Source organism: Paraphaeosphaeria sporulosa (assembly GCF_001642045.1).
Source record: "Paraphaeosphaeria sporulosa strain AP3s5-JAC2a unplaced genomic scaffold CC84scaffold_10, whole genome shotgun sequence".
NCBI classification, from domain to species: domain Eukaryota; kingdom Fungi; phylum Ascomycota; class Dothideomycetes; order Pleosporales; family Didymosphaeriaceae; genus Paraphaeosphaeria; species Paraphaeosphaeria sporulosa.
Genome location: NW_017253369.1, coordinates 965,445 through 986,282, shown reverse-complemented (window position 1 = coordinate 986,282; position 20,838 = coordinate 965,445). Strand labels below are relative to the sequence as shown.

Here is a 20,838-nt window from a genome sequence, read left to right as displayed (position 1 = left end):
TGAATCCTGTTGGTCACCGCCCCGTGTTTGTACCGAGTTTCGCGTGGCGAATCGGGAATAGCGCGGCCAGCCTCCCAGAAGCTTGGCAGTGGGTCAGCGCTTGAACCTCGAATCCTCACGTTGCGTGCAACCACTACACTGTCCAAAATTCAACGAAACATGCCGATACTTGTGCGCCCAGCGACTTCGCTACAATAAAACATAGTTTTCCGGCCGTGACGGCCTTTGGGTCTCCATGTGGCGACGATGGCGGTCGACCCTCTCTCACCCATTGCGCCTGCGCGCATACGGGCTCTCCTCCTGCCCGTCGGCCGTATCAAGCGTTCACGTTTCCTAAACTTTGTCGAGTTTCTGCAGCCACATTGCATGGTGCGCCTTGGAGACATCAGTCCCGATCCTCGGCCAGATAGGAGTACGACCCATTCTTGCAACACGGACACCCACTCAGTCGCTGATCTTGGCATTGCGCAGATATGTTCTCACCCCTAGCATTTCCCAACGGCACCCTTTTATATGACTTGTCGACGTCACTACCACCCCCATCACACTTGTCACTGTCGCCCTTTGAGCAATTTCGCGATCCCCTCTTGATCATCGGCATCGCCGACGCCTCAGAGTATTCGTGGCTCCATCGGTCACGTGCCGATACAGAGACAGAACAGGATACCGCGCAATCGAAAATCACCCTGCAAGACGACAATGGAGACGATCTTCCATCCTCCGTGGACGATCTGCGGGAACAGTTTCCGAGAGCCTATTTACACAGCCTAATGTTGTTTGACTGCGCATCTCAGGATCTACATCCCCGATTACCACAAGAAACATTCCTTGTGCCCCCAGCACCACAAGTCAAGATGACAACGATGAAGACGCTGATGTGTGACCTCACTTCGACATTATTAGCTGAGATGACCACCTTGGCCAAATCGATCCAAGTCTTACCTACTATTTCCTCCCCAGCTTCTCAAACTGGTAATACCGACAACGTACCTAGCTGGGCTAACCCCGACCCTTCATCGTCTCTGTTCTCCCGACGGAATTCGCAAACCCCTGTATTGAGTAGACCTGAATCGCCCATATCGGCGAACCAGAAAGACCTGCACAGAATGTCTATGCCTGTGCTTCCATCTACTTCTGGGGGCTCGCTGTCAACAGAAGATCCTAGAGCGACTTCTCCCGTAACCCAAGGAGCTCGTACCCCTCCAACGACTTTCGATGAGATTTCGGGCCTTGACGCCGCTAATACTCTGCATCGAACAACGAGCAATTCATCAAAACCGAAGGGCACGGGAAGAGATCGCAGCGCGGACCGAGTTTCCATCCATGGGTTCGGTTCTGGTGGTGCTGGTGAGCGGGCCCGAAACAAAGGACGCGGACGTGTAGGTGTGATAATAGGCACATTATACCTATGCGCCGGACAATGGCAGGATGCTTTGAAGGAACTCACCGAGGCAGCCAGCCAAGCACGGACATTCAGTGATCACTTATGGCATGCGAAAGCTTTGGAAAATATTATGGTTTGCCTTTTGCTATTCGCATGGTCAGGCATGGACTTCCAGGTCGGTTCTTTATGCATTCGTTCAGATTTGTATTAACTTTTCATTAGATACCTCAAATTTGTTATCCATCATACGACAAATCATCAGGCACCAAATCCCCCCAACATACGCCTGCTGGCAGTATAGCAGATATTACCTCTCCAACTTCAACAAGGAATTCCACACACGAAGCCGCTCTTGAGAGCCTCAACACCCTGCTTCCCGACTTAGTGAATATGATTCTAAATATCTATACGCGAGCGTCCAATTTTGCCGGAGAGTCTCTGCCACCGCTTGCGTTTTCGGAATGCGTTATACGTTTCTCCAAACTCCTAGCCGCCATGAATCTATCCGCAGGATATTTGGACTATGACGCTCTGCAGCACTTAGTTGAGAACAGTCCATTCCGGCAGAAACCCCGGCTTTCTGTACCACGGCTTGCGGTCAACCCTACAAGGAGTGATATTGCTGCGATGCTTTTCCGCGCGTTACCTGGCCCACCAGAAAGTTCTGGAATGAGCCCTACGGATAGAGTGGTAGTGTTGGCCGGCGTAGCATCTGTGCTATCCTCACTTGAGCTACAAAGAAAGAAGGCCGTTGTGATGAAAGAATTCATCACGTCCCTGATACCGGGCCTGGTGCAAGCTCGAAAGGTCGGCGCAGCAGAAATGGGAGTGCATCCTGCTGCAGGTCTTGCTGCCCTCAACATGGCTGGCGGAAGCAATTCTGGAGCAGGTGCTCTTCATCTAGGAGAAGGGGAAATCGAAAACGGCATCGATGAGTTTCTAGGCCTGCTGGGGCGTGTCTACGGGATACCGGATACAAGAGCTACCTTTAACTCACCTGTGCCTTCACTATCGAATGGCACAAGCGATTATGCGCCCGGTAAACAGAGCCAGGATGCAGTGAAAGAGATCTTACGGATAGCTTCGCTCAGATCGTTCGGAAGCCTTAGCCTGAAGCTGGACGTTCTACGCATGTGTATCAATTTCTGTGAGGCCTTGCCGGACTTCAATGGCGTTCTCCACTTCACCGCTTTGCTTCTGCGGATAGCGGGTCCTGGAACAGCCCCCAGACCAAACAGCACTGATGTCTTTGTGTCGTTACCGCGCGAGGAACAGGTGCGACTGTTCGCCAACATATCCCGCACCGTGGCCCAGGCGAACAAATTGGGTCTCAAGCATGTTGAGACTGATTATTGGGATGACTTCTTGGTTCGCGGTCTGTTCATAATGGAACCACCGGTTCCCATGCGTCTCACCCATCACCGACCTGCAGAATTGAAAGTCATTCCTTCTAAGGAAGGACCCTTCATCCATAACCCCTGGAATAAGAACCCGCAGGCCAATGCTGTCGAGACTGTGCTCGTTGCCAATGAGGAATACAGGTTCATCATTGCTCTGCAAAATCCTTACGACTTTGAGCTCGAAGTCGATTCTCTGCGAATAGCTGCCGAAGGCGCTGAGTTTGTTGCGCATGAGGAATTGTTCATCTTGGGTCCGTATCGAACACAGAAGTTTCCAATCAGCGGTGTTGCTCGTGCAGAAGGAACTCTGAACATCATTGGATGTTATGTCAAGGTCACTGGATGCCGGGAGCGATTGTTTCCAATATTCCCCGATCCTTGGAGGCCCGAAAGAGAACTAAAGATGAAGAAAATTGGGCTCAAAGCTTGCCTCGGGGCTCCAATCTCGCGACCGACTTCAGCCGTTGGCACAGCAGCAGACGTGGGGAAAGCGTCCTCGCCAAAGCCGGAGACGTTGACTTTTAATGTGATTGCTGACCAGCCCGTGGTCGTCATCACTGATGTGTCTCTTCCGCAAGGAGCTGTCATGGTGCTCGAAGGTGAGAGGAGGCGCTTCACCGTCACCGTCAAGAATACTTCCAACACCACTGCCGTCGACTTCGTTCACATTACGTTTCAAGACTCAGCGACGGCAGCCATTCAAGCTGCTATGTCGAATCGCGACCTTCCATCCGCCGAACTCCACGAACTGGAAGTTCAACTGGCCCAATTTCCTTCACTGCGCTGGATAAAGGACGAAGACGAGCAAGTCATCTCTATAAAGCCAGGCCATGAGGCTCAATTTGTAATCGAAGTCGTCGGTCGAACACGCCTTACAGATGCAATCGTCCAGATTGACTATGCCAACCTGGGCAAACGACGCTCCGAGGTCCAAGAAAGATTTTTCACTCGCCAGGTTTCTGTACCTATATCGATCACGGTCAACGCTAGCGTTCAGCTACAGCGCCCTGACATCATACCGCTCTCTGGTGATCTTGCTTGGTCCAGCCACGCGAAGGAGGTGACCCTGCCGAAGAACACGAACGAGAGTTATTTCCAACAGTTCTTACACTATATGAAGTCGCAAGGAAGCAGCGACGAGTATTGCATGCTCTTATTAGACTTACGTAATTCCTGGCCCAACCCTTTGCACATCGCACTCCAGGTTCGAGGACTTTCTGATAGTAACGAGAGCGTCACGGAATCATGGGCTGGAGCTTATACCGTTAACGAAGTCATCCAACCAGGCCACATCAACCGGATCGTAGTCATTCTTCCCAAGATCTACCTCAAGGAGCCTTACGCACGAGTTCCGTCACTTAACCCTGCGAATCAACGACAATTTGTTGTTAGCGCGAGCAAGATCTCACCTGAGATGGAACGCGCAAACCGAGAAGCTTTTTGGTACCGTCATGAGCTGCTGAAGCTTATTCGGGGAACATGGAAAGAAGAGGGCGGTGGAAAAGCAGGTGACATTGAGCTCCGCACCTTGCGCTTTTCCCCACGAATGGTAGAGGCCATCAAGTTAAGCGACCTCAGAATCGAAACAACGGTCGAAACGGACTACCCCTCCGGTGACGACGATAATAAGGTGCGACGCCTTGGTCACGCAAGGTTCGAAGTCTCCGTAGACGATTTCTTGACTCTGAAGACCAAGGTCTACAATCGAAGCCCTGCCCCGATTACACCATTTCTGCGATTGCAGCCGCATCTCGCTAACCTCCCACACAACATCGCGCTCGACCTTGATAAACGCTTCTCATGGACTGGCGTCCTACAGCGCCGTCTGCCAACAATTGAGCCGGGACAATGGGTAGAAACAGAGCTCGGAATTGTTGCCCTTACAAGCGGTGTGTATGAGGTCGGTGCAACGGTCGATGAGGTCAAGCTTCACCAGCCGGCTGGCGAGGTCAAAGGAAACAGGCCGCGAAGTGGGACGGCGACAATCCAGGCTGAAATCTTGGGTGAGCCGAAGCTGCGCTCGTGGCATATAATGGAACCTTGTACAGTTGTAGCGAGAAGGCGGTGACATGCCCAAGTAGAGGTAAGGCGGTATCTCCATTGGTATATAGTGAAATGAATGCATGTCTACGAGCGATGAAATCCAAAGGCACTCAATGGGTCATTATCTTTGGAGCTTAGATCCACTCACGGATACGCCTTCAAGTGTAGCAACACAATCTTCTATGGTATATATTGTAGCCAGCGATGAACTGGCATTCAGCGAGCTCAGACGTGAACAATGGCGATAGATATTCAGGTTATAGTTTCTTGGACTTATAGCGAAGTAAGTTACAGCAGTATGAGGTAGATTCCCAAGGGCTATCGTTTTGGGTCAGCCCGTGTGATATGTCCTCTCAACCTCTCCCAAATTCGTATTAATTTCAGAGTGTCGTCCGAACTCCCTCGTGACGAAGACCTGATCAGGTGGCAGAGGCGAAGGCGGCGTGAGATCGTCGCCAATCGCCGCATGCCAGCGATGGTCATCTTCTGAAAGCATACATGACTGATGATCGGAGGTCGCAGTCCTGGTGAGGCGGCTTAAATGGCTGAGTTGTCGCATCAGAAATTCCGGTACTACCCTAGCAATTAAAGGCTTCAGAGCTGGCAGTGAAGCACACACGATGCCTAGGTTGACCTCTATCGCAGAGAAGTAGGCTGGCGCAGCGCCGTGCCACGAAATGTCCTCTGGGTGCTTGCCGAGTACGATCAATGAATGAAGCCTAAGGATCGATACGATACAGATACTACCGTGGATAAGCACTTGCTATGAAGACCGGTAGGCAAGGGGAGGCAACTCACACCCAGCCCATTGTAAGAATTAGCTGTACGGCAACCTTCTGCTTTGCAGGGATGTGAAGGCGCCAGATAGCTCGCACTGGTAACACAGCTATAAGTAGATCAACAGCAACGTTTAACCCGGCATTGGCATAGTACCACGCGATTACGTTGATGCAGCGTGCGGCTGGCATCTTCTTGGTGTCCCAGAATGCATCAATCGGGACACACTGAAACACCCCAACAAAGACCGACTCCAATGCGAATGCCGCGCTGACACCCATAAGAAATGTGTTTGCGCTCCACACACCACGTGAAAATACGAAGATGCGGCGATATTGTAGTAATATCGAGATTCGGACGAAGAATAGGGCAATGTTGTAGGTGGGGATGCTGCAATAAAGGTACTGTCTCAATCAGTGGTAGATCGGACTTGAAGGACTGCGCAGATCATACTATCAACATCCACTCAGTGGCAGTCTGGTCCATAAACAATTGATGCCGGCCGTTGCCCCATGCAGCTTCTTTGATCTGGAACCCGCCCAGTGCGATGGCTGAGGCCTACATACCCGCATTAGAGTAGTCTAAGGTTGAGGGACATGGTATTTCTCACCATGGCAAAAATTATGAAGACATCTTCTTGTCCGAACATCTTGGTGATCTTGAGGCGCGTAAAGAGGCGGAGGCCGACGGCGATCATGGCAAATATGGTGAAGGAGCTTACGATTATGATTATTTCGAAGCTTCTGTTTTCTTTTGCCAGTTTAGCCTGTTCTTCTGTAGGCAGTTCGGCCATTGCACCAAAAGACCTGTTCTTGGTCGTGAACTGGTCATTCGAGACAGTGGGGGCTGCAATCGTCCTTGGGCCAGTGCCGAGTACAGAATCTGCTGCGTATTCTGAGCTATAGCTGGGATCCTCGGTTCCAAACTCTTGAAATCAAGTTGCGTTATTCGGATGCGCAGAAGACTGTGTTATGAAAGTAGGGTTGCGCGGCGGGCCAGACCGCAATGTCAGCCCGCCTCCAAGTGTATCCAGGGTCGACCTTCACGCATACTAATGACACTTCCGAACCATCCGGAAGGTTTGCAGCGCGTTTTCCGTAGGAGTTTGTTCTGGCAACATTATTGGTCATAAGATGAGGCTGTTCAGCTAAACCCCAGGTTCGGCTCTTGGCGTTGAGCATCGGCTGTCAATATATGTGTTTAAAAACGCGATGTCTGTCGATTGTACAAGATCCCGAACTCAGTGGTCACCAGTCGAAAGACGACTCACCTAGCTCGGATGGAACTCCTGCAGTGATCCAGGTCGAGCGCTAGCTCCACGCTTCAACCCCGCGCGTCGAACCACACTCTAGGTCCGCAACACCTCTTCACATCCCATCCAATGATTCGAGACAGAAGTTAGTCCGATTCCGAGCGAATGACACGCCGTCTGGGAGCGCTGCAATACGTAAAGTTTCTCGGTTCCAGCCGAGATGATTTGGGCTCCAAATGGGGTCAATGTTTGGAGGTTACGGGTTTCTTCCTGACTTGCAGACATACTGTACGCACAGCGCCAACACGATAGCGCCAACACGATATCGACCAAACTCGACAACGGTCCTGCAGCCGAAGCTGAGCGCAGGCCATCGTCTGGCATTTACCGAGATGCAGCCTCACTTGCGACTTTCCTTCCGTTGATCGGCTCTAGTGCGATCTCGATTTTGGTGGATTGAACCTCAAGTCTCGAATCTTTACATCGCTCAACAGACTTTGTTGCGCTCCGAGAGAAAGGGAACATAACGTGCGTTGAGTGAGTCAATTTCTTCCGGGGCGGTGGTGGAAATGACATACACGAGCTGTTGCACCGCTTACGCATGGCTGAGGCATTCGTTTTTCTAACTCATCGATGTCCGCTCCAGGTCGACCTCCGAAGAAAAGGAACGAAAAACTGATCTGCATACTCATATAATCGACTGCCGGACGTTACCGTTGCTCTTGCCTCGTGACGCTCGTATATGCAGCTCTTTCCGAACTCTGCATCCAAGCGACGCAGGTACCCTTGACTTCCTTCACTCCACATTCAGACGCAATTTCTGCCTTCCGTCACCATCCCTGCGCTATCTTCCCCAGAGTAGATGCCGAACCGCTGGCCACGACTCCTCGTCTCGAGCGTGCAGATTGGCAGGCGACACAACACAAGGATCATGTCGTGACACCGCCAGCGCAAGGCTCGCGAGTAGGGCGTCGCACATGTTGCAAAGTCTTCATAAAAAAGCCTCATCGTCTCGCAAGAAGGATGCTATCGAGTAGACATTAAACATCAGTCGTGCTAATCACTGTACAATACCGGATACCCTGCGCGAATGGTACCACCGATCGAGCCGGCGAAGCAAGCAAGCGAACGATATGCATGTCGGTGTGAGACAGGCGCTGCATACTCAAGCCGTGAGCATCCAAGCCTCGACTTACAGCAAGGAGCCTTCCTATCTTGCCACTGCCGCTACGCTGGTTTCATTCGCGCTGTTGATCTTCTTGCTCAGAGTCTACACGCGTATAAGACTACTCCGCTTCTTCGCCATCGATGACTGGCTTATACTGGGGGCTGCCGTAAGTGATTTGAATCGAATACATTGCATTACAGCTGACAAGCATCGTTAGATCGGTTTAGTCGTGGCTCTAGCATCACTGATTCTAATCAACCTGATCAGCAGGTGGGAGGGTTTCGCTAATGGGAACACGGGGAAAGCCATCCTTTCCCTCTGGATATTCGATCTTTTCTCGATTTTCAGCATTACGGCTACGAAAACATCAGCCATCTTCCTTCTCCTTCGTACCGTTAAGAGAACCGTGTACAGGCGGCTCCTGTGCATCACAGCCGCAATCGTCACATCAACAGGTCTCACTTGGTTTTCCAATGTGCTCCTCCAATGCGTACCAGTCGGAGCAGCGTGGGAGCTTGAACGGACGGAAGATGCCAGATGTATGCAGTACAATACCTTCAGCAACATGCTTATTATCTATAATTGTAAGTCTGTGCTCTGTCGATGTGCTAGCACTGACTATACCCAGCGATCGATGCCGCAACAAATCTCACCCTTTCCCTACTTCCCATGTCGGCGCTCTGGAGTTCACACCATGCTGTCCGCAACAAGCTCTTCCTGATAACCCGAGTCACGGTCACAGCTCTCGGCCTCATGTACGTGCCCCCGGAAAACACACCTGCCCAAGCTCACCCATGAACCTAGCTCCACCACCGCCGCCGTCATCAGACTCGCCAACCTATACAATCTGCGCAACACCACGTTCCTATTCACGTAAGGCACCCCACCCCTCCCGTCTCCACAGCACTCCCAGCTGAACAGCCCAACAGCCATGCCGCAACAATATGCATTTGCAGCGTGTAAGTTCCGCCACTCTCCCACTCATCGGTCCTGTTTCTGTGTCATGCGCCGTAGCTACAGATTTTCGTGGTGCAAGATTGCGGCCGGATGCGCGTGTGTCGCAGGTGGTCGCACATGTACCACGGTCGGTTCCACGGCGACCCGTGGGCATGGTAACGGCTTATTATTTTGCCGCTTTGAGGCTGGACCCGTGGGCGGCGGGATATAAGTTTGTTGGGCCTCGTGGACAGGCGCGCTTGTGATCGTCGGCATCAAAAGATTGCGGATGATCTCGTGGGGTTTTGTTTTGCGTTGTTTTGGTCTGCTCATCATCGCTTTCGTTTCTTTTGTCCAGGCATCGCTGTAAACGACGAGCGAAACCACCGCGAAGCACTCCGCTGACGATCAATCTAAGCATTCAAATGGCCGCTGGCATGACAGCAGCTTGTCTGCCCACCCTCAAACCGCTCCTCACCACTGTCTCCGACTTCTTCACCAACCTCTCCCCTAGCCGCTGCTCATCGAAACCCTCAGACCACCACCACGACCAAGATGCAAACTCGCCGCCGCCATCACCCTACCCTCAGTCATACGGCACACCTACCTTCCTCTCCTTGCCGCGCCCGAAGCCCGCGCGCTTCCACGACCACACCTCTGACCTCGACTTCGACCTCTTTGAAGCACCCTCCATAACGCGCTCGCGCGCGCACAGCCGTACCCCGTCCAATCTTACCGTGTTCACCACATTCACGAACTTTACATCCACGTTTACGGTGCCGCCTTTTGACCGGGAGATGCAGGCTGCGCGGCCGCGGACATGCAGTAAGGCAATGAGCGAGGTGGAGAGGCCTGCGGAGCTTGTTGTTGGCGGGGCGAAGAGCGGGTATGCGGTTAGTGTTACGAGCGGGTGTGGGAGCGGGGAGACATGCGAGGGGAGCGAGGAGGAGAAAACCATAAGACGGATTGGGAGTGACGAGAGCTGTGGAGGTGTTGTTGGGGGGATTATGCGGACGACGGAGGTGAGGGTGAGCTGAGTGAGAAGATGTTCTCGAACTAGACAATGTACAGAAAGGCGAGGGGAAAGGAAGGGAAATTGTGTGGCAGTTTCGAAGTGGGAACGCTACTGTTGATTTTGTTACTGGTTTTCGTTTCATGTATATGGTAATCAAATCCATTCACGGTTATGGTCGCGTTGACAGCCCAAACATTTGCTTACCTGACTCATCCCCGATCTATTTTTCTTTCTGTGCGAGTCTCGTGCATTCGATATTCCCCTGCTTGCACTACGCCCTTTCCCGTTAACAGGACGGATACTGTACTCCACATATCATTGCAAAAAAGTACGTGCTCTACCTCAGTGGATGTTAGAATAATGAGACGATTGAGGAGCGTAAGACCACCTAGAGCGTTATAATCTGAAGGAAAATTCTACGCAACCGTAAGCAGCAGGATAACAATAATGCAAACTAAGCATCATAGGGCACAAGCTCAGTAAAAGTTGTTCATCGATTCCACCGCATGTTTGAGGAACAAAATATCTGCGTTAGTGGCCGGATATCACGCTCCCAAGAGTGAATGGTGTATGGAAGGAAGCCAAAGCCACACAAAGATATGACCGTCTCTCCTGACATCATCAAAACGTCCGCGTTCTACATCCCAGATGTTAAACGCACAAACTATGATACTGCTCGGATAGCTTCTACCCTCAAGTGCGGCAATCTTGCCGAGGTTACTTTTGGCCTTGATCGAAACGAATCACGTCGGCACAGATGAAAAGACGCCAGACAACATGGGGCACGCTACACTAATAACTCTAGAGTCAGCAGTTGCAACATGTATTGAGTTGTATCCGCAGAACCTCTGCTCACGGGGACAGAGTGTGGTTTCGCTCAAGCCTTGAGGCTGGCATGTGGATCGAGAAGTCCAGAGTTCGACGTTGCAACGGGGGTGGGCGGCGCAGGTTCGATTAGCAGAGAGGGCCGGTAGAGCTATGTTGACAGTGAGCTGACTTGTCTCGGGATGTCTTGAGCTTGTGAGAGAGTGTCCAAGGATTCAAGCTCCGCTGCAATGTTGGAATAGATTCGACGATGGCGCCAGCGTACAGCTTCAACCGGGGCGAGCGATCCGTGACGACAGCAGTCCAGCGACAACGGACGGACAAGAATTATGTTCTCAGAGATGGTGGACGGATGCGGCATGTCGACTATAAGCTCAGTTGTGTCAAGCTACACTGAGCAAACGGGCTCTAGGCTCGCTGCGGTGATGAACGGACACTTCGATGGCAGCGATTTCACGACGGCGAGGGATCCGCGACAGCAGCAACGGCGTGGCGGCAGGCGGGCGTGGTTGAGAAGGCAGAGCAACCGGCAGCTGTGTTGGTCGCATGCTGCTTGCCACGCGTCTCGTCCGCAGCGACGTTTGAGAGCAATTACCATCGCCCACGAATCAACACTACAAGACAGATGGACATGGGCAAGAAAACTTCTTCCTCAAGTGCTCAGCAACGCCAAAGCAGCTCAATGAAAAAGGTTCGCGTCGGCTGGAGGTAGTGCAAGACCAGCGACACTGTGGTCTCAACTATGAGCAAGCCCAGTGAGAGGAGACCCAGGTACAAAAATAGGAATAATCTTGAATGAGTCCGTAGACTCGTTTCAGAGATTAAACTGAAAAGAACAGATACTACACTTGATCTAAGCCAAAAGGCAAAGAGAGCTAAAGAAGAGAAGAGAGGGACGGAGGTCTCACGCATTATATAGATTTTTTCGCCGAGCCGCTAGCTGGACGCTAGCGCATCACGTGAACGCACAGACAGTCGGTGCCTCGCCGGCTCCAAAGGGCTTAGCGCCCCAGAACAGCACTTTCGCACACACAGCTGGGTGGGTGACCAGCGGACGGCGCGTTGAGGGCGGCCTTAAGAGTCGCGTAGATGGGTTTCTCGAGCGGCAAGCTGTACAGGCACTGCATGCGAAGTCAATCTGGGCGGTCCAAGACACCATCGAACAGCCGTGGTGAATATCAGGTCTTGCTACAGGCTCAAGCAGCTCAAGAGACGGCTACGTGGGCGTGTCTCCAGGCCCGGGCATGGGCTGCTTCAGCGGCACCCTGAACAGGTATCGCAGATGAACCCACATCAGGCGGTACCGCACACAGATTCCTAGTCGATGGCTAAAATTCTGCTACGAGCTCAGGTAGGTTCCATCGGCAGCGTGACGATCTGGTCGTACAAGACCCAGGACAGCACCGAGACCAACCCACGGGTGGGCGAGACATTGATTCGAATGTGACAATCAAAACAAACAGCGAGGGTTTCCCAAGGCAGTATTGACCTGATTCCGTATCCAAGAATTTACGGGCCTCTTGCGATGCTACGTGTTCACGAGCGTGGTTGTCAATATCGCGAGAACAGCTGGGCGACATGCCCGCCACAGCAGCAGCGCCAAACAATGGCCGAGTTCCCCAGTGGCCTTGCTGGCCCGGTGCGCTGCCCAATTTCGAAATACGCGTTGTGTGCTGAGCTTCCCAAGAATCAACAGACGCGAGAAAACAGCCTTCGCACTTTGGTCCTAAATGTACAACGTAGGGTGCCTACGGGAAGCATCCGAGATGCAGCTTCGAAGTGAAATGAATCGGCGGGATATAATGGGAACTGGCTCTCGCTGCAAAGCTGCTGTGCCACACATTCTTCACCACTGATTGCGACTAGCGGTAGGAGCGAACGGACAACTCACGCACTACCTTGGCTAATTTTTCCTCAGCAGCTGACCATCGTCCTAAAAGTGAATCGAGAAAGACACTATGCTGCAGTCGAGCAGTCCGACGCTTCGAGACCGTCGCGTAAAACCGCGGATAGCGCTGCTGGGGCTCGTGGGGCTGCGTGTGCTATGCGATGAGGCCTTGCTCGCCTCACATTTGTGAATCGCAATTTACAATACCACCATCTGCGCCACTTAGGACACCCGACAACTTTCCCGAATGCATGTCCTTACGTCGTAAGTCAATGATGAATAAATATGACCTCCGTCACGATTACCTAGCATACCGACGGTACCACCTTTTAACTTCGTTACCAGAATCAGTCTACAGCTTCAGCCCCAGAGTTATCGAAGTCGAAGCTAAGTTGCTGCTCTTGGAGGTGGCGTCATGGCTCATGGCCCCCGACTGGCATCATCGATCCAAAACGTCCGTAGTCAACAGTCTGCCCAGCCCGGCTTGAACGTCTGTATTTTCAACCTTACTTCAATGAGTATAAGCGTACCCGAAGCCCATTCTAGTAGAGACCAAGCCGCCAGTCTCTCAGCTTGAGTTTGAGCGTTACTCGGGTTGTAGGATAATGTAGCGGAGAGGGAAGAGGTGGAGGTGGTAGATGAGCAGAAGGGATATGCGGGGGTTTGCTCTATATAGGACTTCTCGTGCGCTAGAAGGTCGCTATAGACTAGTACTAGCGTCTACGGCTTTGGAAATGATACCATCCATCATAAATTCGGATTGGATGTTCTCTTCTGTGTTAGTGTGATGTTGGAGTACAACAAGTCGAGTCTTCTTCACCTCAATCTTGGGGTGTCCAGGTAGCTCACGACAGATTAAGATGTGGCTGGCAAGCGGCACCAAGTTATATCGAGTTGCACTGGCAGCACCGAAGCGTCTTACACGTAGCATGTTGCCAGACGCGATATGGCCTCCTAGTACATCACGACAATCATGCGGGCTCGGTCAGTTAAGATGCGTGTATTATCAAGTGCGCTGACAACCATAGGCCTAGATAGACTACTATCGGCTAGATCATACCTTATCTTCTTTGCCGTGAGCTGAGTAACTGCTCGATTCCACCTCTTCTCCCTCGACCACCCCTGTAATCGTCGCGACGCTCTCGTGATCAAAGAACCCCTCATTAGCAGCCATCTCCTCAAAGCGAAGCTCCCTCTCTTCGCCCCCTGGAAGTATCGGTGGCGGCCAGATCAGGCACAGTACAAAGTACACTAGACCGCCCATCAAGAACGATAGGACAAAGCCAAGCTTGTACATATTCTTGCTGGCAGTCGCAACTGAGTCTGGGTCCAGCGACCCAGCAACGCCATGCACGGTAAAAGCAACACCAGCCACCCATGGCGCAAGCATACGCAGATTCCACCCTTTGTAGTACGTGTATGGGGCTTTGGGGGAGTTGACATACAGAGAAGGCACATGGAAGTTTCCTCGTCTCACATACCAATAATCGACAATCATGCAAGCGCAAATCGGCATCAAGAAGACCGTATAAGAGCCCAAGAAGGTGAGGAACGAGGCCGCATTGGCGATGATCTTCCACGGCACAAGCAAAGGTGCGAGGACTGCGCAGAGAATCTGACCTCGAACGATAGTGAGCCATCGAGGGAACAGTCCCGTTAGGTCGGCCCCGACAGGAAGTGAATTGCTTCCCGCATTCGTGATCAGGATGGCCAGCATCATACCGAATGATGCGAACACCACTCCGGCTCGGGCTCCGTGGTTCCAGTACTTGTTAAGAATAGCGTCGTAGAGATCCCACACATTCCAGTAGCTCGCTCCGAGCACGCTTGTCGCCGCCGATGTGGTTGCTGTTCCGAGGAACATGACCAAGACTTTGCTGATCAGGATACCCATGCCCTGGCTCCATGTGACGTCTTTGTAAGAGTGGCCGTACCGAGCAATGTCGGGTTGGTTGATGAGGACAGGCGCGAGTGCACCCATGACCGAGTTGATGGCCTGGATCATCGGCCAGACAAGAGCGGAACCGGATAGGCGAGCTTGCTTGGTCGTGTAATCGAAATTTCCCAGAGTCCCTCCGTTCGCGCTGATCGCCCATCCGAGCACACCAAAGAGAGCAATGGTTGTGTAGACGGCTTTGACGACGAACAGGTGACGAAGCACTTTCGGATGGATGAACATGACAGGCATTTGCACCTTCGGAAGTTAGCGCCGTATCTATAGGATGAATGTCGTGCACTTGCCATCCAAAAGAGGAGGAAACTGAGCAAGTCGCGAGACGTGATCCCAGCGCTGGCTGGAAGGTGGTTCGGAATATTGTAGTAGCCATTGCCGAAGATGCCGCGCATGAAGACCGAAGTAATACGTCCGCCATAGTAGGTTTGCGTAGCAAAGTATACGATGGCGACTATAGCACGGACCAGAATGTACAGGCTGGCACCACGGACTCCTGCCGCGGCACGAACGTATACTAAGGTGTGGAGAACAAAGTCAGTGAAGTGCTCAAAATAATGGGAAATTAGGTGGGATGTGGCTGTTTAAGCTCCGTTTATGACCAGAGTCTGAAGTTCTCAGATAATGATAATAGCAGGAGACAATCACTTTTAACCCCCGGGTTTCGTACCAGGGAATCCGATGAAGTACTTGATGGCGCCACGACTATTTAGCACCACTAAGACAGTCAAGATGGCGCTTCCGATGACTGCGGCAATCATGCCATGCCACCATGCGAGTCCAATGGAGATCAATGTAGCACCAAGATTATAACTACTAGGGCTAAAAGTCATGGTAAGATAGTACGCAAAGTAATGCTGCCATTTCCATCTTCTGTCCTCTGATCCGAGTTAGTTGTTGTCGGAAGACTTTACGCGGCGGCGATGCACTCACCTGGAGGACTTGGAAGCAAGTCCTCGTTGTATCGCAAAGCTCCATCTGATCTCACGATGTTTGACTCGTTGCGAAGCACTTTAGGTGAGCCTATAGCATTGCGAGCTTTACGTAGGAATCCTGACATCGTGTCGATGCGGGGTGTCGCTCAGATCGCGTTGAAGATGTGCTCTGGTCGTCGCACGACCAGAGCGACATATATGCGCAACGACAAGAATCTTGTTAACATCTTTTGGCATGGCGTTCTCCATAGTTTCTTGTGCAGATGAGATAGAGATGATTGTCGTAGGGCTTATCGTGTGTTAGCGTCGGAGCTCCGATGGGCTCACTTCTTTCGCACCAGGTACTGCAGTAGCGCTTGCCGTCCCCGGTCATTCCACCAGCACTTGCGCTCTATTTCGTGCATAGGACCTCCGATTATCACCATCCTACTAGCGATGCCGCATCGTGGGCTGCGTTAGTCTTCGGGCATTCTCCGACGCGCGGCGCGCGGCCGCGGGGGATGTACGAAGAGTCCGAAAAGTACTGGGGACCAGTGGGGCAAACTAGCCGATCACCGCAAAACTTGCGACGAAGGACGACATGCGTATTCTCAGCTTAATTCAGGACATTGTTCCTGGTTGCTATAAACAAAGAGCTCGCAGTTCCTTTGGCCTGGTGCCCGTCCTTCGGTTATGAAAGATCGACAGAAAGCTGCCGAAGCCGCTGTCTTCGACCAGACCGACTTACTCCCGAAGAAAGAGCTTTTGATTGTATTCAGCGCCTTAGCAGTATCGCTATTTATCTGTTTCGTCGACCAGAATGGAATTGGTGTGGCGCTCCCTACGATAGGCCGAGAACTGAATGCTGAGGCCACGGTCAGTTGGGCCGGAACGAGTGCGTTGATTGCGAACACCGTTTTTCAGGTATTGTACGGTCGTATGTCGGACCTGTTTGGTGAGTTCGGTCAAATCCAAATGGATTTACGATATCTGATGTGAGGCTTCAGGGAGAAAAGCTGTATTCATGTCAGCTCTAGGACTCTTGACTATCAGTGACTTGCTCTGCGGACTATCACAAAATGCAACAATGCTTTATGTTTTCCGAGGGCTGGCTGGTGTTGCAAATGGCGGCATCACGTCACTCGCCATGATGATCGTTTCGGACATCGTCACATTGAAAGAGCGAGGAAAATACCAGGGTATTCTAGGCTCCTGCGTTGGGCTCGGAAACATGGTCGGCCCATTTGCCGCCGCAGCGTTCGTACAGCATTCTACATGGAGAGGTCTCTTCTGGGTGATCAGTCCCCTTGCAGCAGTTTGTTGTGCTGTCTGCTACTTCACTCTCCCTGTGCCCAAAGTCGCGTCAAAACCAGACTACCGGGCTCTTTGCAAAAAGATCGACTACTGGGGCATTTTCGCGGGATCTGCGGCGATCATCTTGATACTCATTCCGGTGTCAGGAGGTGGAAGCTACTTTCCTTGGGACTCCGCAATGGTCATTTCGATGCTGGTCGTCGGCGGCTGTTGCATGCTGGCCTTCCTCTTTATTGAGTATCGGGTTGCGTTACTTCCTATGATGCCATGTGAGTCTAATGTCGCTGTGACGGCGAGCCAAGCTAACACAACTAGTGTCCCTGTTCACATCCGCACCGATATGCGTGATGCTCTTACAAAACTTCCTATTTGGCATCGTGTATTATTCACAACTTTACTACCTCCCTTTATTCTTCCAAAACGCACGTGAGATGCCTCCGATTCTCTCCGCCGCTCTGGTACTGCCAATCCCTTGCGCGCAGATGACAGCCTCTATCCTCTCGGGCCAGTACATATCGCGCCGAGAACGTTATGGAGAAGTCATCTGGTCTGGCTTCTTTCTCTGGACCCTTGGGATTGGCCTGACTTGCATGTTCGACCTGAACACGTCTATTGCAGCTATTGTTGTCATCCTTGTGCTGCAAGGTGTAGGCGTTGGTTTTGTCTTCCAACCTACACTTGTCGCTCTGCAAGCACACTGCACAAAGGCTCAACGCGCAGTCGTCATCTCAAACCGCAACTTTCTACGCAGCCTCGGAGGTGCAGTAGGTCTCGCCATATCTGCCGCAGTACTGCAAAATTCGCTCAAGAAAGCATTGCCGTCGGACTTTGTATCGCTTGCGCTCTCTACGTATGCAACACCGAATTTCAAGGCGCTTGGAGCGTCGCCTGCTCAGAAGCACGAGATTTTACTAGCTTATGCGCACGCAAGCCGAACAGTCTTCATTATGAACGTACCTTTCATCGGACTCTGCCTGCTTGGATGTCTGCTGATCAAGGATCGAGGGCTGCAGCGTCCAGATGAAACACAGCAGCCCTTTAAATCAGATGATCTTACTGAGGATCGAGAGGCGAACGAAAGTCAAGAAGAGAAGGGCGTGGTCACGGGTGGGGCTAAAGAGGAAACGTCAAATCCCGGCACATCGACTAGATGAGTATCAATGTCAGGTCGCCGATTAGCATTCTTGATGCATGTACATGTACATTCTCTGATTACTGCATGTCAGAGGGGTTTCATATGATAAGCGCCGATGGTGCTGTAGGACGTTGCTCATTCCCCACGTTCAGGCAACCACGAGCCTTAATCATCTTGCCTCTATCTAACTTATACATCGTAGTAGCTTCCTCCCTGTTATCATGCATCTCTTTGTTCTCCCACTAAATTTACATTAAATAAGCGGCCTTGAGAAGATCAATTTTTAGGATAAGACGGGATACTAACGCAATGCTTTCTTTAGGTACCTTTGGCTGCGACTCACTTTCTTCAGTATGCCAGCCATGACGAAGGGCAGGTCTCTTCAAGATGATACTGATGCAGCTTGGTACGACTTTGGGGCGCTTGCAGTTTCAATCTTATTCTGTTACGATTTGCCCAGAGCTTGCATCACTTGAAGCTACGTGATCCATCCAGTGAGCTCTCTAGCCATATCAAGAGCGCCAGGGTCCGCAAGATCCAAATGATCGAACAAGGAAAAGTCTGCTTGCGATTGAGCAGCGTAGCCGCCCCCCATTTGGCTCTCAGCGTGCTCCGATGCCCCTTGTAAAGCAGCCATAGTAGCTTCCACCAACACGTCAAACGTATCTCTGAAACGTCGGATCCATGGTGCGCGCTCACCCATGATCGATAGCACGCAGCTAGCAGCACGGATGTCGTTGCTTATGCCGATCGTCCATAGCCTGTCTTTTCCACGCCAAAGCACATATAATAAAGTGATACCAGAGACGAACGCCGTGTGCACGGCAATAAAACTGTGTCCGTATTCGGGTGCTTGATGAAATCGCTTGTGAATTTGACATATTTGGCCGGCAGCGATCGCGGCTTTGCGGAAAGGTTCACTACTGGGATCAAGTATCGCGAGGAAGGGCTGTAGCAGAAGTCGGACATTCCTGTAGTAGTGCAGCAAAACGCGGTCATGCTCGCAAGCTTGTAATGTTGGAAGAACATTGTTCCGCCAGGACTCCAGGTCATTCATGAGGCGGTGCATCTTAGGCAGTAGTGCAATAGTTGATTTGTCGACTCGGTAGACTTTGCGCTGTATCCGTGCTTCGAAGATGTGAAGCTGTGCGAGGAGGATGAACTGGCTCATATTGGTTGGTGGGAGAGCTTGTTGTTCTGGAATCGCGCTTGTCAATAGCGTCTCGGGAGAAACGTTGGCCAGCCGGTCGTCATCGTCAATGCTGGCAGGAAGCGGCTGATCGATATCAGAATCTGATAAGCTGACTGGGCGGCCTAGAGTACCGGCGAGAATACTTTCAAGGGAGTAGATAGACCAGAATAGCCGACGCCTTATCTGTGTTTCGAATGCAGGCAGCCCATGGGTGGACGCTGCACGGTGCAAACCGATGTCAGTCACTGTTCGCATTGCAAGGCCAGTCAGATGCCACAGGCCGTTCCGAGACTCGGACCTCAGGTGGTATAGGATGAGCAGAACCGTCGCTTCGAGGTTATGGACTGAGGACGCCTCCCGCACACTTGCTACGTGCTGCATTGCAAAAACGTAGAATTGCTCAGGAGAAGTGTCCCTGTAGTCTTCGGTGAGGCGAAGATTCAAAGCACCGATCGCGTAGACCATATACAGCACGAATAATGTAAATCCATCTGTTTCATACGCCACTGAGGAATATTGCGGCGTACTTCGGTCTGTATTTCTCGTTGCTGGTTTTCCAAGTGTATAGCGGCATCGATGAGCTTCCCATACATCGGAGCGGAAGAGAAAAGGAAACCGTGGGTGTATTCGACTTAGATACGCCTTGATCAGCTTCGCACCTAGTACTTCCGAAGGTGGTTCTGCTTTATTTGATTGGAGTTCCTGCAAGGTTATTCTTCTTGTAGACTGACCGCCTGTGAACCGCGCTTCTGCGCCATCACTGGCGATAGCAGGCACCCAAAGTGCTTTGTTCCAGGCTGTGGCTTGCACCATGCGTCCAAGATCCGTAGCTAGAGCATACCCTGAGGAGGAACCAACGTAAGAGGATGTCTCTGTGTTACCGCTTCCTAGCGAGAGTATACCGACTATATCAGCTACATTTTGCTGGATCTGGGGTGTTCGTGGTCCTGGGGTCTGAACTTGGGATGTTTGTTGACCACGTCCGGCTACCAATCGATGATCAGGAGGAGACGAGTAATTTGCTCCTGGTTCTTGGTCATAGTCTCTTCTCCCTGGATGTTGTTGGCGTTCTACCATTGTAAGGCGTGTCTCCAAATACGCGACCTGGTCTTCGAGTGCACGTGTATACGAGCTTCGTGGTAGGTCCTGTTGTGGTGGCCTACTACAAGTTGCACCCGATTTGGCGCAATTTGAGCATCGTGGATATTCGTTATCACACTAGCCCGAGTGATCAGAAATTGGCCAAGTGAACCCTACAACAGGGATTTTGTGGAACTCTTACTCGTTGCTTTCTCGTTTTGCATCTGTCGCAAGCCGTTCGTTGACGTTTTCGCGGATTCTCCTCGTCCAGGTCTGGTGAATGGGAAGCACACGAACTACCTGTGGTAGCGTTGTTCATCGCTGGCCTTACCTTCTACGAGCCGGGGCTTTGTACGATGGCCAGGACTCAAAGTGGGTGCAACAAGCATTTCTTCCATTACGCATCTTCTCTAGACAAGATGTCATATTATAGAGCAATCGCATCAGTGGGTACAGATTTCTTCGCGATCTTCGGCGATAAGGACGTACAGGGATCTACACCCCAAAGACGGGGGCGACGCTACGCTAGCTTATCGCACTACAATAAGGCCGCCTTTACAGTCT

At 51.7% G+C, this 20,838-nt stretch overlaps 7 protein-coding genes across 7 annotated transcripts; 4 read left to right on the top strand and 3 right to left on the bottom strand.

The window, feature by feature from the left end:
* The first annotated feature begins 138 nt into the window (after nt 1-138).
* Nucleotides 139-5,064, top strand: CC84DRAFT_1153721 (Trs120-domain-containing protein). Its single transcript, XM_018176853.1, has 3 exons — nt 139-412; nt 472-1,559; nt 1,607-5,064. The coding sequence occupies exons 1-3, from the start codon at nt 247-249 to the stop codon at nt 4,850-4,852; spliced, it is 4,500 nt and encodes a 1,499-aa protein (XP_018032057.1). The 5' UTR covers nt 139-246; the 3' UTR covers nt 4,853-5,064.
* Nucleotides 5,065-5,115: 51 nt separating this feature from the next.
* CC84DRAFT_1167860 (uncharacterized protein) lies at nt 5,116-6,839 on the bottom strand. The gene is made up of 4 exons (XM_018179275.1): nt 6,215-6,839; nt 6,058-6,162; nt 5,626-6,008; nt 5,116-5,570 (listed from the first exon to the last, which is right to left on the bottom strand). Exons 1-4 carry the CDS (start codon nt 6,395-6,397, stop codon nt 5,159-5,161), a joined length of 1,083 nt encoding a protein of 360 aa, XP_018032056.1. The 5' UTR covers nt 6,398-6,839; the 3' UTR covers nt 5,116-5,158.
* Nucleotides 6,840-7,669: 830 nt separating this feature from the next.
* Nucleotides 7,670-9,143, top strand: CC84DRAFT_211575 (uncharacterized protein). The gene is made up of 4 exons (XM_018185601.1): nt 7,670-8,190; nt 8,242-8,608; nt 8,653-8,779; nt 8,829-9,143. Exons 1-4 carry the CDS (start codon nt 7,990-7,992, stop codon nt 8,899-8,901), a joined length of 768 nt encoding a protein of 255 aa, XP_018032055.1. The 5' UTR covers nt 7,670-7,989; the 3' UTR covers nt 8,902-9,143.
* Nucleotides 9,144-9,233: 90 nt separating this feature from the next.
* On the top strand, nt 9,234-10,143 carry CC84DRAFT_1167857 (uncharacterized protein; the record flags this gene model as incomplete). Its single annotated transcript, XM_018179274.1, has 1 exon — nt 9,234-10,143. A coding segment is annotated over exon 1 (607 nt), but the record flags the coding sequence as incomplete, so codon positions are not given.
* Nucleotides 10,144-13,732: 3,589 nt separating this feature from the next.
* CC84DRAFT_1262714 (uncharacterized protein) lies at nt 13,733-16,070 on the bottom strand. The gene is made up of 5 exons (XM_018185168.1): nt 15,913-16,070; nt 15,573-15,863; nt 15,310-15,519; nt 14,930-15,156; nt 13,733-14,882 (listed from the first exon to the last, which is right to left on the bottom strand). The coding sequence occupies exons 2-5, from the start codon at nt 15,697-15,699 to the stop codon at nt 13,743-13,745; spliced, it is 1,704 nt and encodes a 567-aa protein (XP_018032053.1). The 5' UTR covers nt 15,700-15,863; nt 15,913-16,070; the 3' UTR covers nt 13,733-13,742.
* CC84DRAFT_1127585 (MFS general substrate transporter) lies at nt 15,961-18,227 on the top strand. The gene is made up of 3 exons (XM_018175779.1): nt 15,961-16,508; nt 16,561-17,136; nt 17,183-18,227. Exons 1-3 carry the CDS (start codon nt 16,247-16,249, stop codon nt 18,019-18,021), a joined length of 1,677 nt encoding a protein of 558 aa, XP_018032052.1. The 5' UTR covers nt 15,961-16,246; the 3' UTR covers nt 18,022-18,227.
* Nucleotides 18,228-18,361: 134 nt separating this feature from the next.
* Nucleotides 18,362-20,593, bottom strand: CC84DRAFT_1228891 (uncharacterized protein; the record flags this gene model as incomplete). Its single annotated transcript, XM_018183653.1, has 2 exons — nt 18,362-20,412; nt 20,477-20,593. 2 exons carry the CDS (start codon nt 20,591-20,593, stop codon nt 18,481-18,483), a joined length of 2,049 nt encoding a protein of 682 aa, XP_018032051.1. The 3' UTR covers nt 18,362-18,480.
* Nucleotides 20,594-20,838: the final 245 nt, after the last annotated feature.